We start from the raw sequence: 15654 nt of genomic DNA, 5'->3' as shown, positions 1-15654 counted from the left end.
TCCATAATATGAATGTTATTTAATTTTCTAATATTCCTACCTCTGTTTTAATTATATTTTATAGCTGGAATGCTTATTTGTTCCTTCCCTAATTCGTAAGAGTGAAGACTTAGAGGAGCAGACCTGGACGATGCCATCTGAGATATGCCTCAGGTAAATGTGTCAAATTTAGATAACATCGTGTTAGTCATAATCGTATAAAACAAAATCATGTACAGTTTTTTACAGCATGTTCTCACTGTAAACGGTTTTAAATGTTTTATATTTCATTTGAAGCTGTATAAGTGCAGTTTTTTTTTTACAGTATTTGTTTAAAATCATTTAAAAATCTGAAGTGATCTGCAGGGATGAGTGGGTAAAAATCCCTACAAGAACTGATAGTCAAGAACTCAAGTGTCCAAATATTTGCATGTGCCACAATTACTATATTCTTTGTTTCCATGTTTTAAAGTTTGTAAAATAAATTGTAACTGTGCACTTGTAGATATGTTGCTTTTTAACATGCTGGTTCCTGTAGTACAGTAATTGTTTAATGGTTTTGTTTACAAAATTAACCAAAAATGCAATTTGGCAAGGTGGTTCCCAGACTTTTTTCAACTGTCCATATGAACAGTGCTTTCCCCATTTAGGCCCTATTTGATATGGTGCTGTATCTATAAAGCTGTATAAAAAGTGACGCAAATAACTGTATGTGCAGAGCATGTCACCAGCAACTATGAACACTGAACATTTTGTTTAGTGTGATAACTGCCATTTATGTATTTTCTGTCACATTTTGTTTCTGTTTACAGTGTTCAAGAAATGCTGACAGGTCAGAGGCACTGCCAATCAATATCTCACAAAGATGCTGTCCTGTCTGCTCTGAACCAGCAGAGAAATGATGGAATTTTATGTGATATTACACTTGTTGCTGAAGAACAGAAATTCCATGCTCACAAGGCAGTGCTGGCAGCTTGCAGTGATTACTTCCGTGTAAGTAATTATTACTTATATCCCCCTATAAAACAAGAATGTCCCATGCTGTTTTGTAGGGGACTTTGGGATGGAGGGATTTCAACATCAGCAAGATTAGAGATGTGCCATTTTTCATTGTATTTATGAGCATATAGTGTACACTGAAGCTGTGTTAGGCTAGATGGAGCTAAACTTCTCTAAAAAAAAATGTATTTTATAAAAACTTTAAAAGCTGAGAGATTTTGGAGAAAGTCAGCAAGAATTTGGGACGTAATTCCATTGAATGGGTAAAGCCCTAGCAAAGTCTTGAATGCTAGCATACAGTATGAAGTGTTAGTGAGTGAGCAGTTAAGGGGTAGAACAGTATAGGAGTGTAGCAAGCGATACTGTAAATACTGGGGATTCGTGTAGAGATGTAGGGAGAAGCAGTTGTGAATTAATTTGCATGTCAGACCATAAAGACCAGAAAGATAGCAAAAGCCAGCACAGAGAGTGACATAAAGTCATGGCCAAAATTGTTGGCACCCCAGAAATTTTTCCAGAAAATCAAGTATTTTTCACAGAAAAGTATTGCAGTAACACATGTTTTGCTATACACATGTTTTTCCCTTTGTGTGTATTGGAACAGAACAAAAAAGGGAGGAAAAAAAGCAAATTGGACATAATGTCACACAAAACTCCAAAAATGGGCTGGACAAAATTATTGGCACCCTTTCAAAATTGTGGATAAATAAGATTGTTTCAAACATGTGATGCTCCTTTAAACTTACCTGGGGCAAGTAACAGGTGTGGGCAATATAAAAATCCCACCTGAAAGCAGATAAAAAGGAGAGAAGTTCACTAAGAGGTGTATTTATTATGCTGTGTAAAACTAATTCGCCGAAAAAACGGAGTAAAAAGCAGTGGAGGAACGGTAGTTAGGATGACAGCAGAAATTATTATGGACTGGAGAGATGACAGGCTCTGGTGGGGAAGTTATAGTAGTCGACATGTAACATGATGTGAGAGTGACTCAGAATTTTAGTTGCATCTTAGGCGATAAACTTTATCACATGCCTCTTCATGTGTCTCTTACTGGTCTTTGCAGCTCCTTATTTATTCCTGCTAGTATCTTTATGGTAGATCTTTAACTCAGAGTATCATTACTTATCACGCAAACACACAATTGTATGTACACAGAACAGGGTTTGTGCAATCTTACAAAATACAAAATTACACACATGGAGGACAAGTGTTACAATAAATAAATACAATATATATATACATATATATATAAAAATACAAAAGAAGTAGGTGCCATGTGGTATGCGACACAGTAGGAAAGAGGTCCCTGCCCCATAGAGCTTACAATCCTAGTCTAAGCACATAACATAAATGCACCCATGCACATATAAGTCAGGGATACTTTTTTACTTTTTAGTAATATAATAAACAAAAGCAAACTTAAGTGATTTTAAATTGCCACTTGAACTACTTGATCAGATTTTATTTTTGGCTATATTTGACTCAAATACAGCCTTTGTGAGCAGTAAATGTGCTTCTTAGGAAAGCCATTTATTTCAACTCTGTCAAAAACTAAAGGAATGCCAGTCTCCTGAGGATCGGTGGCAAATCAAGCATTGCGAAAATCCTATATGAGCATGGATGAATGCCTAATAAGTGTTCTGACTGAATTGTAAGTCTTCTGTCTAGAGGTTAGCCTCCAAATGAGAGCTGGCTTTTAAACAAGGTTATATGAGAAGAAGCTGTAATAGTGATAACGACAGACACTTTCTTTACTTTAAAGAGGAAGGAAAGGTAAAAACTAAGTAAGCTTTATCTTTATCAGAAAGGTCTATGTAAATACAGCCATAAGCACCCACAGAAAAGCTGCATTGAACCCTCTTAAAAAAAAGCCACACTGGATTTCTTGTCTCCTTTTTTGTAAACATGTTCTTCGGTATCTGACTTCCTCTCTCAGAAATATCCTTCATTCCAGGGGCTAGAGTCTGTGCAGCTCTCTCCTCTCTCCCATAAGAATTCATAAAGCTCACTCCTCCCTCCCTTAGGAATGTGTAATCGGAGCTACCAACTGCTAGAGCTACAGCAGGAATGTATCAGTAGTGCAGAGAGTTCTATTGCACTAGACTAGCAAGTCTGTGCTGCTTATTTAAATTTTGTAAATGTAAAAATTTACATGGTTTTAAGTGGTTAATAGAATGACAGCTCAGATATGCCTCATCAAAAAGTCCAACAAGTATCAAGCGAGTTTTACTCAAGAGAGTAAAGAAAAAAAAATACATTTCTAAATGCTGAAGATCCTGAAGTTATTGAAAAACAAATTTTTACTGTGTGAGGTTTTATTCCCAATTATAGAGTAAGCTATTTAACTTAATCTTTGTATTATCTTTCATTAAGCCCCCATGGTGTGTTATATTTTAAGCCATTATAACAACAGTATAACCTTTTAATCATCAAGACTAATTTAAAACATGCCTAATATCAATGCTTTTAGCTACTGTAAGATTATATGAGTGCTCTGTATGCCAACTTCCTGTATGCAGCATTAAAAATATACTAAAAGCTTGCATTTCTGTAACATTTTCCCAAACAATTTGTATTTTATTAACATTTCCATTAGCCATATTAGCTATAATTTCCACCTAATAATTTAAGGTGATTTGGCAAACAATACAGTGGGCATAATCAGGATGGTGTGATTTGGTCTCTAGGCCAACAATTGGATCATAATAGTGGTCTAGGCAGACACGTCAGTAAAGGACACGATGAACTTTCCAATGCAATCTTTACCCTAAAATATTTTCTAACCTGTTAAAAAGCTATGGCCATATGTCGGCAGGTAATTGAAAAGGTCCCATGCATACGGCATCACCAATAGAATTTGCTTTGAGTTACAGGTATGGGATCCATTATCCAGAAAGCTCTGAATTATGGGAAGGGCATGTCCCATAAACTCCATTCCTTTTTCTCTGTCATATTACCTACAATACCTTGTACTTGAGGCTAGCTAGATATAATTAATCCTTATTTGAGGCAAAACAATCAAATTGGGTTTATTCTGAAATTTTGTTCAGAAATACCTAGGTTCCAAGCATTCTGGATAACAGATCCTATACCTGTATATCATTTCATATATATGGACTGAGCAAAGTGGCTTGCTAAAAAAAACTTCCAAAACCACCTAATTATATGAGCATGCCAAGAATCATTCATATTTTGAAGCTTACTGGAGCGCTGATTTGGCAGCTTCTATCTGCCTGAGTATGGTAACCTTTAGACATAGACCTGACTAAATATGAGTGAATTAGATTTTTAGGTTGTGAGCTAGGGTCCTTTTAACCTCTTGTATCAATGTTTTTGTACACCTATTTTTGTACACTTTATGGCACTTTATAAATATTTTAGAATTAATTCTGCGAGAGCAGGCACTGAATGAGTAGTCATCCAAGGAGGTCTGTAAAAATCAAAGTTAAAGGAGCAGTTCAGTGTAAAAATTAAAAGGGCAAATGTAATCTATAAAGGCTGGAGTGATCAGATGCTTAACATAATGGCCATAACCCTACTTCATGTTCTACGCCTCTCTAAGCTTTTAGCAGTCAGTAACCAATCAGTGACATGGGGGGGGGGGGGCATATGGGACATAACTGTTTAGTTAGTTTGCTTTTGAATGTGATCTGCGTTCTCACAAACTAACTGAACAGTTATGTCCCATGTGGCCCCCTCTAAAGTCACTGACTAACTAAGAGGTTAGAGAATTGAAAGCAGGAAGTAGAGTTCTGGCTATTCTGTTAGACATCTGCTCACTCTAGCCTTTATAGATTACATTTTTGCATAACTAACTATATTAGAAATATTTTTTATTTTGCGCAGTCTATCCATTTTACCCAGTTTCATTTTTACATTGAACTGTTCCTTTAAAATGTATTTGTGTACAAATAAAGTGGTAGCTTTACACGTTTTTTGTTATTTTAACCTTTTTAGTGCCATAGGACGTAGATTCTACGTCCTAGGTACTAAAGGACCAAAGTGCCATAGAACGTAGAATCTACGTCCTATGGCACTATCGGGTTTACAAGCGCTGCGCTCGCTTTTAAAGCAGCGCAGCGCTTGTAAAGCCTGCACAACCCCCTAGGCAACGAGCAAGTTAGGTCATACTCACGGATCTGGTCCCCCAGCGCCACCGATCCGGTCCCTCAGCCAATGACAGCAGTGGACACGCATTGATGACGTGTCCACTGCTGTCCCTTTAAATGTCGCCGCCCCCGCGTCGCCTCTTCACTCCTGCTGCGCACATGTGACTGCTGGAGCCCCCCTGCTGCCTTCCTGCTGCCTTCCTGCTGGATTGGTCGCCCTGATTGCCTGCCTGCATTGTGTGAGCTGAACTACAACTCTCTAACCACTGTTTATTTTGCTTATTTTATCTCAACTGTCTAAAAATTTTTTTTTTTTTCCATTTCTTCTTCTATCTTTGTCATTATTACACTTTTGCACACATACACACTTATTTACAACTTTCCCAAGCACACACATACACTTACACACACACTTACACTTAGAAAAAAAAAAAAAAAAAAAAAATCTTTCTTTCTTTTCTTTTCTTTCTTTCTTTGCTTTCTTTGGCAGTCTTTTTTTTTACTAAAACTTTATTTCTGATCTTGCTCTATAATTATCTGATTTATTTGATTGCATTTTAGTGTTTTTTTGGCATTTTCATAATTGATTTCTGTTTTTATTGCACTGTAACTTTTGTATTGCTATTGGGTGCTGAATTTGCAGTGACGTTGGTGGAGCCAGGGCTCTGGCCACCGATTTCATTGCAATTATTGTTCTTCTGTTGGTTTAGGTGGTTTTATTGGGTTTTACTGATTTTATGGTGTTTTATCTTTGCATTGTTCTTTATTGTGTTTTTAGTGCCCCAAAAAAGGTTGCTTTTGCAGTGACATTGGTGGATCCAGGGCTCTGACCACCGATTTCATTGCAATTATTGTTCTTCTGTTGGTTTAGGTGGTTTTATTGGGTTTTACTGATTTTATGGTGTTTTATCTTTGCATTGTTCTTTATTGTGTGTTTAGTGCCCCAAAAAAGGTTGCTTTTGCAGTGACATTGGTGGATCCAGGGCTCTGACCACCGATTTCATTGCAATTATTGTTCTTCTGTTGGTTTAGGTGGTTTTATTGGGTTTTACTGATTTTATGGTGTTTTATCTTTGCATTGTTCTTTATTGTGTGTTTAGTGCCCCAAAAAAGGTTGCTTTTGCAGTGACATAGGTGGATCCAGGGCTCTGACCACCAATTTCATTGCAATTATTGTTCTTCTGTTGGTTTAGGTGGTTTTATTGGGTTTTACTGATTTTATGGTGTTTTATCTTTGCATTGTTCTTTATTGTGTGTTTAGTGCTCCAAAAAAGGTTGCTTTTGCAGTAACATTAGTGGATCCAGGGCTCTGACCACCGATTTCATTGCAATTATTGTTCTTTGATTGCTTTTAGTGGTTTTATTCCATTTGATTTCAGTTGTTCTAGAAAGGTCCAGAGGTGCTAAGTTCAGATTGTTCTGGTAGTTTCTATTGCCAAAGGTTAACTCCTGGTCATCTCTTGCTGGCTTGAGTTTATCAAAAGGTTACAGTGAGTTTTTTTTTTCTAGCTTCTCCTATTACAAGTGTTCTCCTATTACATTATTACATCATTACAAGTGTTGTCTTGCTTTTTTTTTTTTTTTTTTGCTTGCTTGTTTTGACTTTGCCTGCTGATTGCTAGATTTGCAGTTGTCTGTATATTTCTGGCACAATGGCCAAACGGTTTTACAGCACCGAGGAAGCTGCTAGGTATTGCATGGACTCCAGCTCAGAGGAATTTAGCGATTCTGGGTCTGAGTATGTGCCATCTGACCACTCTACTGAGGAATCAGAGATAGAGGATAGTGACACGGTTAGCGCAGAGTTTAGTAGTGGTGGCACGCTTACTGCTGAAGAGGCAGAGGCTAGTGGTAGTGCCCAAGATGTACCCATGGATGTAGAAGAGGGTGAGGGTAGCACTGATGCAGCAGTTGGAGAGCCTGCGTGGGGGCCTCCCTGTAATTATGTCCCTGAAATTCCCCCTTTCACTGCAGTCCCTGGCCTCAGTGTGGACACCACTAATTTTGAAATTATAGATTTTTTTAATCTCTATATTACAGAGGCCATCCTTCAGGACATGGTCCGTTACACAAATTTGTATGCTGAGCAGTATCTTGCCAGCAACCCTTTACCGGGTTTTTCAAGAGCCCAGGCATGGTATCCCACAAATATAAACGAAATAAAAAGATTCCTGGCTCTTACATTGGCAATGGGACTCGTAGAACGTAATTCTTTAGCTTCCTACTGGGATACCAATACAGTCCTTTCCATCCCTCTTTTTTCAGCCGTTATGGCAAGAAACCGTTATCAAATTTTATTGCGGTTTCTTCACTTTAACGACAACACAACGGCTGTTGCCCCTAATGAGCCCGGTTATGACAGGCTTTATAAATTGAGGCCCCTTATAGATAGCCTGTCTCAGCGCTTCGCAGAGGTTTACACCCCCTCCCAAAATGTCTGTGTAGATGAGTCCCTTTTGCTCTTCAAAGGGCGCCTAAAATTTCGCCAATATATCCCTAGTAAGCGTTCTCGCTATGGGATTAAATTTTACAAACTCTGTGAAAGCAGCATGGGCTACACTAGTTATTTCATGCTGTATGAGGGAAAGGACACTAATTTGGACCCCCCCGGTTGTCCCACTGACTTGACTACCAGTGGTAAAATTGTTTGGGAGCTCATAACTCCACTGCTTGGCCGAGGTTACCACTTATACGTGGATAACTTTTACACAGGCATCCCTTTATTTAGAGCCCTAAATTCTTTGGACACCCCAGCCTGCGGCACAGTCAACCGTAACCGTAAAGGACTGCCCAGGGAATTGCTGGATAAGAAACTGAAGCGTGGAGAAGTACATGCTCTAAGAAGCAATGAGCTCTTGGCCATAAAATATTCAGACAGCAAAGTTGTTCTTATGCTTACTACTATCCACGATGAGACCATGATTGTCCAACACAGAAGTGGCGGTAGGCCCTCAAAAACAAAGCCCCTGTGTAGTAAAGAATATAGTAAGCATATGGGTGGTGTTGATAAATCCGACCAAATACAACATTATTATAATGCCACCCGAAAAACCAGGGCCTGGTACAAAAAAGCAGCAATTTATATGATCCAAATGGCCCTTTATAATTCTTATGTCGTTTACAAGGCGGCAGTACCAGGCCCCAGATTGTCTTATTACAATTATTTGCTGCAGTTGCTCCCTGCCTTGTTGTTTGGTGATGTAGAGGAGGTTCCTGACATGCCAGGTAATGACAATGTTGCCCGAATGGTGGGTAAGCATTTTATAGCACAAATTCCACCAACACCTAATAAAAGATATGCCCAGAGAAAATGTAAGGTTTGCCGTTCCAAGGGTGTTAGGTGAGATGTCCGGTATTATTGTCCCAAGTGTCCTAGCAAGCCTGCTTTGTGTTTCCACCCATGTTTTGAAGTGTACCATACTGTGGTACACTATGAGAGGACTTGAATTTTGTGTTTTTATAGGTAGGTTATGGTTCTCTGGGTTTGTTGGTGGAATAAGGATTTAGCATATCAGAATAGTGGACTTGGCATGTTCTAGGTTTTTATGCACAAGGTTGCAGGCCTCCAAACTTAGCTGTGCTGGCAAAGTGACGCTGTTTTTTATTTATTGAGTTTATCTTTTCTGGCAGGTCCGTACTTTACTTATAACTAGGTTATAGATATATGTGATGAAAAGTTTGGTAAGGTGTGTCATATTATTGGCAAAAGTTTTTTTTTTTTAGTAAAGTAGGGTTTTATGGTATGTGATTTTGTTTTTTGCACAGGTTGTCAGAAAAACAAAGTGTGCTTGTAGCTTGTGGTTGTTTAGACTTGTTCTTGGGCATTCAGATTTTTGTGTTTGAGCTATGGTTATTCAGGCTAGTTGCAGTGTTTCTTTGGTTATGGGGTAGGAATTGTATTGTGCTGTTGGTATAGCGAACTGAGGTGCTGGGTGACTGACAGGGCGCATGATAAAACTTGTGGTGTGTGATGAATCAATGAGATGTTTTTATCTCTAAAGCTGATGCCACAAGTCCTTTTACTGGCACCTCAAAAGCATGCCTGTCAGCGCAGTTATCTGTGCATAGTTTTGTATATTACTTTGTATTTCTGGGCAGCATTTAACTACTGTAAGTGTAGGCCTTTAGTTTTTTGCAAAGGTTCTTGAGCACAGGATGACAGATACATTACGGTTTTTTGTGCTTGTAGTACAAATTGAATATCTACTGTATGTTCTGGTTAGGTTACACAAGTTGCAGTGGCTCTCTAAATATAAAAACTTTGTGTAATACTGGTGTGCCACTGGTGACTGCTGCACGGCACGTAATTGTGCACATAATTTTATCTCTGATGCTAATGCCCCAAGCTTTATTGTTGGCACCTTTAGTGCAACTTCTAAGGACACTTGCATCATTTATGGGCCAAATTACTATGGATTTTTTTGGAAAATATCCTTCTAAATGTGGTGCAGATTTTGTCATTTCTAAAGTAGTGTAGGAAGAAGCAAAAAACTGGTATCATAACACCACAGGAAAGATGGAACTCAAATCAAAGATGCTCCGCTAAACTGAAATAGGTGAGTAAAGTACAATTTAGGGGTTTATTTGGGGGGGGGGGGTTAAAGTAAAAAAACTGCAAGGGGTGCATAGAGTGCAGCCCCAATATTATGCATTTTCAGGTTTGGCGGCCATGTACTTATGTGCAACCAGACATATGGGGTGTAATTTTATTCAGGGTAACTTGCTAATTGATACTGAGCAAGTTTTTTGATAGTTGCCATTGAGATTTTGGGGAGAAATCTAACTTTATATTTTTTTTCAGACTAAAGTCCAGCTTGTATAGGGAACTGCATCCACAATTTTGCCTGTAGAAAACCAAGAATGGTGTTTCTAAATAGCTGAAGTTGTCTATTTCAATGTATAGTTTATATGGGTTTTTTCACAGGTAAGGGGCAATTTTGTCTGAAAAACTTTGAGATGTGCACATAAATTGCAGCCCCATTATTATGCATTGCCCCTGTTTTGGGGCATTTGGTGGCTGCATCTTTATGTGCACCCATACATATGGCATATCGTTTTATTCAGGGGAACTTGCAGATTGATGTTTAGTAAGTTTTTGGTAGTTGCCATGGAGATTTTGGGGAGAAATCTAGGTTTGTATCTGGTTTTTCCTTGATTTCTGACCAAAGCGCTGACTTCTGCAATGGACCGCGGCCACAATTTTCCATGTAGAAAGAGGAGAGTGGCATCCCTGAATAGCTGAAGGTGTGCACTTTTCAGAAATATATAGTTTGTGGGGGTTATTTTACAGGTAGGGGGGTTAACACTGAAAAACTGCAGGAAGTGCACATAGAGCGCAGCCCCCAAAATTTCAACTGAAATTGCCCTTATGCATTGCCCCTGTTTTGGGGCATTTGGTGGCCACGTCTTTATGTGCACCCATACATATGGGGTATCGTTTTATTCAGGGGAACTTGCAGATTGATGTTTAGTAAGTTTTTGGTAGTTGCCATGGAGATTTTGGGGAGAAATCTAGGTTTGTATCTGTTTTTTTCTTGATTTCTGACCAAAGCGCTGACTTCTGCAAGGGACTGCGGCCACAATTTTCCATGTAGAAAGAGGAGAGTGGTGTCTCTGAATAGCTGAAGTTGTCTATTTTTAATCAATGTATAGTTTATATGGGTTTTTTCACAGGTAAGGGGCAATTTTGTCTGAAAAACTTTGAGATGTGCACATAAATTGCAGCCCCATTGTAATGCATTGCCCCTGTTTTGGGGCATTTGGTGGCCACGTCTTTATGTGCACCCATACATATGGGGTATCGTTTTATTCAGGGGAACTTGCAGATTGATGTTTAGTAAGTTTTTAGTAGTTGCCATGGAGATTTTGGGGAGAAATCTAGGTTTGTATCTGTTTTTTTCTAGCTGAAGGTGTGCACTTTTCAGAAATATATAGTTTGTGGGGGTTATTTTACAGGTAGGGGGGGGGTTAACACTGAAAAACTGCAGGAAGTGCACATAGAGCGCAGCCCCCAAAATTTCAACTGAAATTGCCCTTATGCATTGCCCCTGTTTTGGGGCATTTGGTGGCCACGTCTTTATGTGCACCCATACATATGGGGTATCGTTTTATTCAGGGGAACTTGCAGATTGATGTTTAGTAAGTTTTTGGTAGTTGCCATGGAGATTTTGGGGAGAAATCTAGGTTTGTATCTGTTTTTTTCTTGATTTCTGACCAAAGCGCTGACTTCTGCAAGGGACTGCGGCCACAATTTTCCATGTAGAAAGAGGAGAGTGGCGTCTCTGAATAGCTGATGGTGTGCACTTTTCAGAAATATATAGTTTGTGGGGGTTATTTTACAGGTAGGGGGGTTAACACTGAAAAACTGCAGGAAGTGCACATAGAGCGCAGCCCCCAAAATTTCAACTGAAATTGCCCTTATGCATTGCCCCTGTTTTGGGGCATTTGGTGGCCACGTCTTTATGTGCACTCATACATATGGGGTATCGTTTTATTCAGGGGAACTTGCAGATTGATGTTTAGTAAGTTTTTGGTAGTTGCCATGGAGATTTTGGGGAGAAATCTAGGTTTTTTATCTGTTTTTTCCTTGATTTCTGACCAAAGCGCTGACTTCTGCAAGGGACTGCGGCCACAATTTTCCATGTAGAAAGAGGAGAGTGGCGTCTCTGAATAGCTGAAGGTGTGCACTTTTCAGAAATATATAGTTTGTGGGGGTTATTTCACAAGTAGGGGGGGTTAACACTGAAAAACTGCAGGTAGTGCACATAGAGCACAGCACCCACATTTTTAGCTGTAATTGCCCTTGTGCATTGCCCCTGCTTTGGAGTGTTTGATGCCCATGTCCTTATGTGCACCCATACATATGGGGCATCATTTTATTCAGGAGAAGTTTGTCTTTCAAATTTGCCTTTGTTAGAAAATTTTTATGAGATTTTTTTTTGTCAAATCCACATTTGATCATGCGTCCAAGTTTACGTTTTAGAAAAAAAAAAAAAATGTCAAAAAAAGTTCCAAATTTCACAATGCACTGACAAAAGGTATTTGGCTTTTGAGTGAAAACAACATTGCACCTAGAAACCTGAAGGTCTGTAGTTTCTAAAGATACCAAACATGAGGGGATATTCTAGATTTACATATAAGTTATGCTGCATCAACTGTTACAAGCGCTTTTCCGCTTTGTTCTGGTGTGATATTGTACTAAGTATTGCTTTAGTTTGGGGGTTACTTCTGGACAGGAACTGTGGGGTACCACCACATATTTGGTATCGTTGGACTTGGGAGTATCAGGGCTTTTACAAACAACAAAAAAAAGTGTGTAAAATTAACTTTTCTATGGAAAACAAACTCAAAATATACAGAAATTTTTCATAATTTTATTTTTTTTTTACATATTTCACCCAAAATACACATCATATCTCCAGAAAAATTATAAAATTTGGTATGTATGTCGAAGCCCAATTAGTGACGAAAAAAACAATATATAATTTCCCTAGTTTCATGGAGGTTTTCCTACCAAAAAACATTTTTAAAGTGAATGAGTACAAAATGCTTAAAAAACGTCTGGCACTGGGGGGAACTGAAATGACGAATTCGGCTGGCACTTAAAGGGTTAACTAGGGGAGGCTGTTATTGGAGGCAAAACAATCCTATTGTTTTGAACAATTTAGGCACTGAATATTCGTAAGTAACAGACTGTAGCAATCAATGTTAATTTGTATCTCCAAATATTTAAATCTTCTAACATTGTTAGGAAGCATTTACTAAGGTATTGTCATATAAAGGCTTTTTCATATAAAGCTGCCAAGCCAACTGCAAACATGTTGGGTGAAGGGAGTACAATGATAACAAAACCATAGTATTTTTGTAAAATATATTTTTAAACCACCCACTACAGCTTGGTGAATTTATATTTTATCATAGTTTCCCTGATAACTGCATAGGACTTTATAATATGACAATATTTTTCAGTGAAATTAGTTACAGATATAGGACCTGTTATCCAGAATGCTTGGATCTTCATACCTTAAAGGAGAACAAAACCCTAAAGATGAATGTGGCTAGAAATGCTATATTCTTTATAATAAACTGACTGCACTTGATTAAAATATCAGCATCTTCAAGTAGTAAAAATATAGGTCTTTAGAGTTGTCACAGGAGCTCCTCATCTTAGATTCTGTTAGAACTTTGGAGGACAGTGCACATGCTCAGTCTGCTCCGAGCAGCTGTTTAGAAGCTAAGCTTAGGGGTTGCTGCAAATTATCAAGCAGAAAATAAGGTTTGTCAAATAAGCTGATGCTACAGAGCTAATTATTCAATTCTGGTGCAATTACCCTGGGTTCAAGTCTGTCATGTAATGTGGATCTGAATGAATTACTAATCAATTTACTGTTTACTTTTTACTACATTTATAATTTATATATGCAGTATATTTTGAATTGGTCCCCAAGCTCAGTAACTGAAAGCAGCACAGAGCATGTGCAGTGAATCAGCAGGAAAGAAGATGGGGAGCTACTGGGGCCATCTTTGGTGGCACAGATCTTCCCTACTAAAGGGCTGTGGTTGCCTTGGGCTGGTACAGAAACCCAAAACATAATATACAACATTTCTGCCCTACTTTTTTAGGCTTTAGTTCTCTTTTAAGTCTACTAAAAACTATTCCCCCAGAATGAATACTTAAGCAACAGACAGTTTATATTCTTTTAAGTGGCCTATTAAAATATCTCTCCAAACTGGAACCTGGACTGCAATGTAGGAAAGTGCTCTTGGGCATGTGCAGTAGAGTGAAAAGCCAAACTTAAACAAGAAAGTTGGCATTTTCACCCTAGTGCACAATGCGCTTGCCCCAGTATTCAGAGGAACGAAGACAGATGGAAGAGGATCTCTGTCTTGTAGCTACCCTGGGCTGGTGTGGTTTTGTCAACAGGTCACAAGCCTGGGGTATAAGGAAAGCCATGATGCAGTCCTACTGTGCACCCTAGTTTTGCTATAGAAGTTTCCAGAAAACATAATTATAGATTTAAGGAAATTCACCAATGATGATTTTTTCACTTTTTAAAGCAGTTGCTGGCCAAAAGGATTTAGTGAAAAGTTTAGCAAAAGTTTTATTGAGCAATATTGCTTTAAGAATACAACCCTGATCTTGCTGGACTACAACTCCCTGTATGCCTCTGCCTTTATTATATGTTACATTTTTCTGCGATTTGTAGTCCAGCAACAGCCGAGTATAGTTTGGTAGTTCAGTGCAGCAGGGTTTACATCCCCTTTAAAAACATCACCTTGCATATCATAACTTAATTTTAGGCAATAAAAACAATATAGATTTAAAACTTGATGAAAGAGTAACATTTCAAAGGCTAAAACACCCTTGAGGCATTTGTTAGGAAAGTGATAGAACTGCAGATGTTCCTGTTAAAATAAGTCAAGTTACAGTTTTCTTAGTTGTCATATAATATATATAATATACCCTGGCAAGACTCAAGGGATAAGTATATACACAGGACAGTGCCTTGGGTTAACTGATATTCTAAACATTAGTATTACTCAATATAACACATATTCTATAAATGAATGACAGAAAGAATCTGAAAGCCATAGGTCTATATTTGCACTGCTGGAGGCAAAACAAGATGCAGGGAAAACAAAGAACAAGAGATTTACTCCCGTCTTATACAGCAGTTGTTATATCTGATTAATGGCTAAATGTATAACTATATTGTATCTAGTAGAATTAAGTCTAAAACAACTGGACTTTTCTGAGTTTTTCTTGAAAACGTTTCACCACTCATCCGAGTGGCTTCTTCACTTCAAATGACTGGTAGGGAATTCCCCGGTATTTAAACTCTTGATGGTAGTAGAGTCACAGACATCCAATCACAATGGTTCCATTGAACTTGTTCAGTTAGGTGTTAGCTGAAACTGACAGGTGTAAGAAGGTATGATCCAGTCACAATGGTACCAAGATTCTCATTGATGAAGGTGTTAATCCTTCAAAGTACATGACTGGAAGTGTGAACTGTTGTGAAACTGTCGGGGTAAGGATGTCAACGCGCCATTGTATGTTGGTGACAAGCTGTGTCTCAGGCCCCCTCCTCTGTTCAGGGATGGTTTTTCCAGGTTGGCATAAATGGCCTCTTTCACACCTCTTTCAAACCATCTGTCCTCTGGGTCCAAAATATGCACGTTACTGTCCTCAAAAGAGTGACCTTTTTCTTTGAGGTGTAGATAGACTGCTGAGTCTTGTCCTGAGGAGTTTGCCCGCCTATGTTGGGCCATTCTCTTACAGAGAGGTTGTTTTGTCTCCCCAATGTATAAGTCTGAGCACTCTTCACTACACTGGACAGCATAGACCACATTACTTTTCATGTGCTTGGGTGTTGGGTCTTTCGGGTGCACCAGCTTTTGTCTCAGGGTGTTGCTGGGTTTGAAAAACACAGGAATGCGATGTTTGTTGAAAATTCGCCTAAGTTTTTCCGATGTTCCAGCAACATACATAGTTACATAGTTACATAGGGTTGAAAAAAGACCATTGTCCATCAAGTTCAACCCATCCGAGTAAACCCAGCACACA

The 15654-nt window shown here is 38.6% G+C and overlaps 1 protein-coding gene across 4 annotated transcripts in view; it reads left to right on the top strand.

Moving 5' to 3' along the window:
* The window catches only part of klhl32 (kelch like family member 32), a 136868-nt gene that overhangs the window by 46105 nt on the left and 75109 nt on the right, over positions 1 to 15654 (top strand). For all 4 annotated transcript variants that reach the window (XM_012963034.3, XM_031901722.1, XM_012963031.3 and 1 more), the window contains 2 exon segments: positions 65 to 153; positions 792 to 972. In XM_012963034.3, coding sequence (XP_012818488.1) covers positions 65 to 153; positions 792 to 972 — 270 coding nt within the window.

Source organism: Xenopus tropicalis, chromosome 5 (assembly GCF_000004195.4).
Source record: "Xenopus tropicalis strain Nigerian chromosome 5, UCB_Xtro_10.0, whole genome shotgun sequence".
NCBI classification, from domain to species: domain Eukaryota; kingdom Metazoa; phylum Chordata; class Amphibia; order Anura; family Pipidae; genus Xenopus; species Xenopus tropicalis.
Note: the sequence above shows the minus strand (reverse complement) of the source record. Positions and strands in the feature narration are given on the sequence as shown.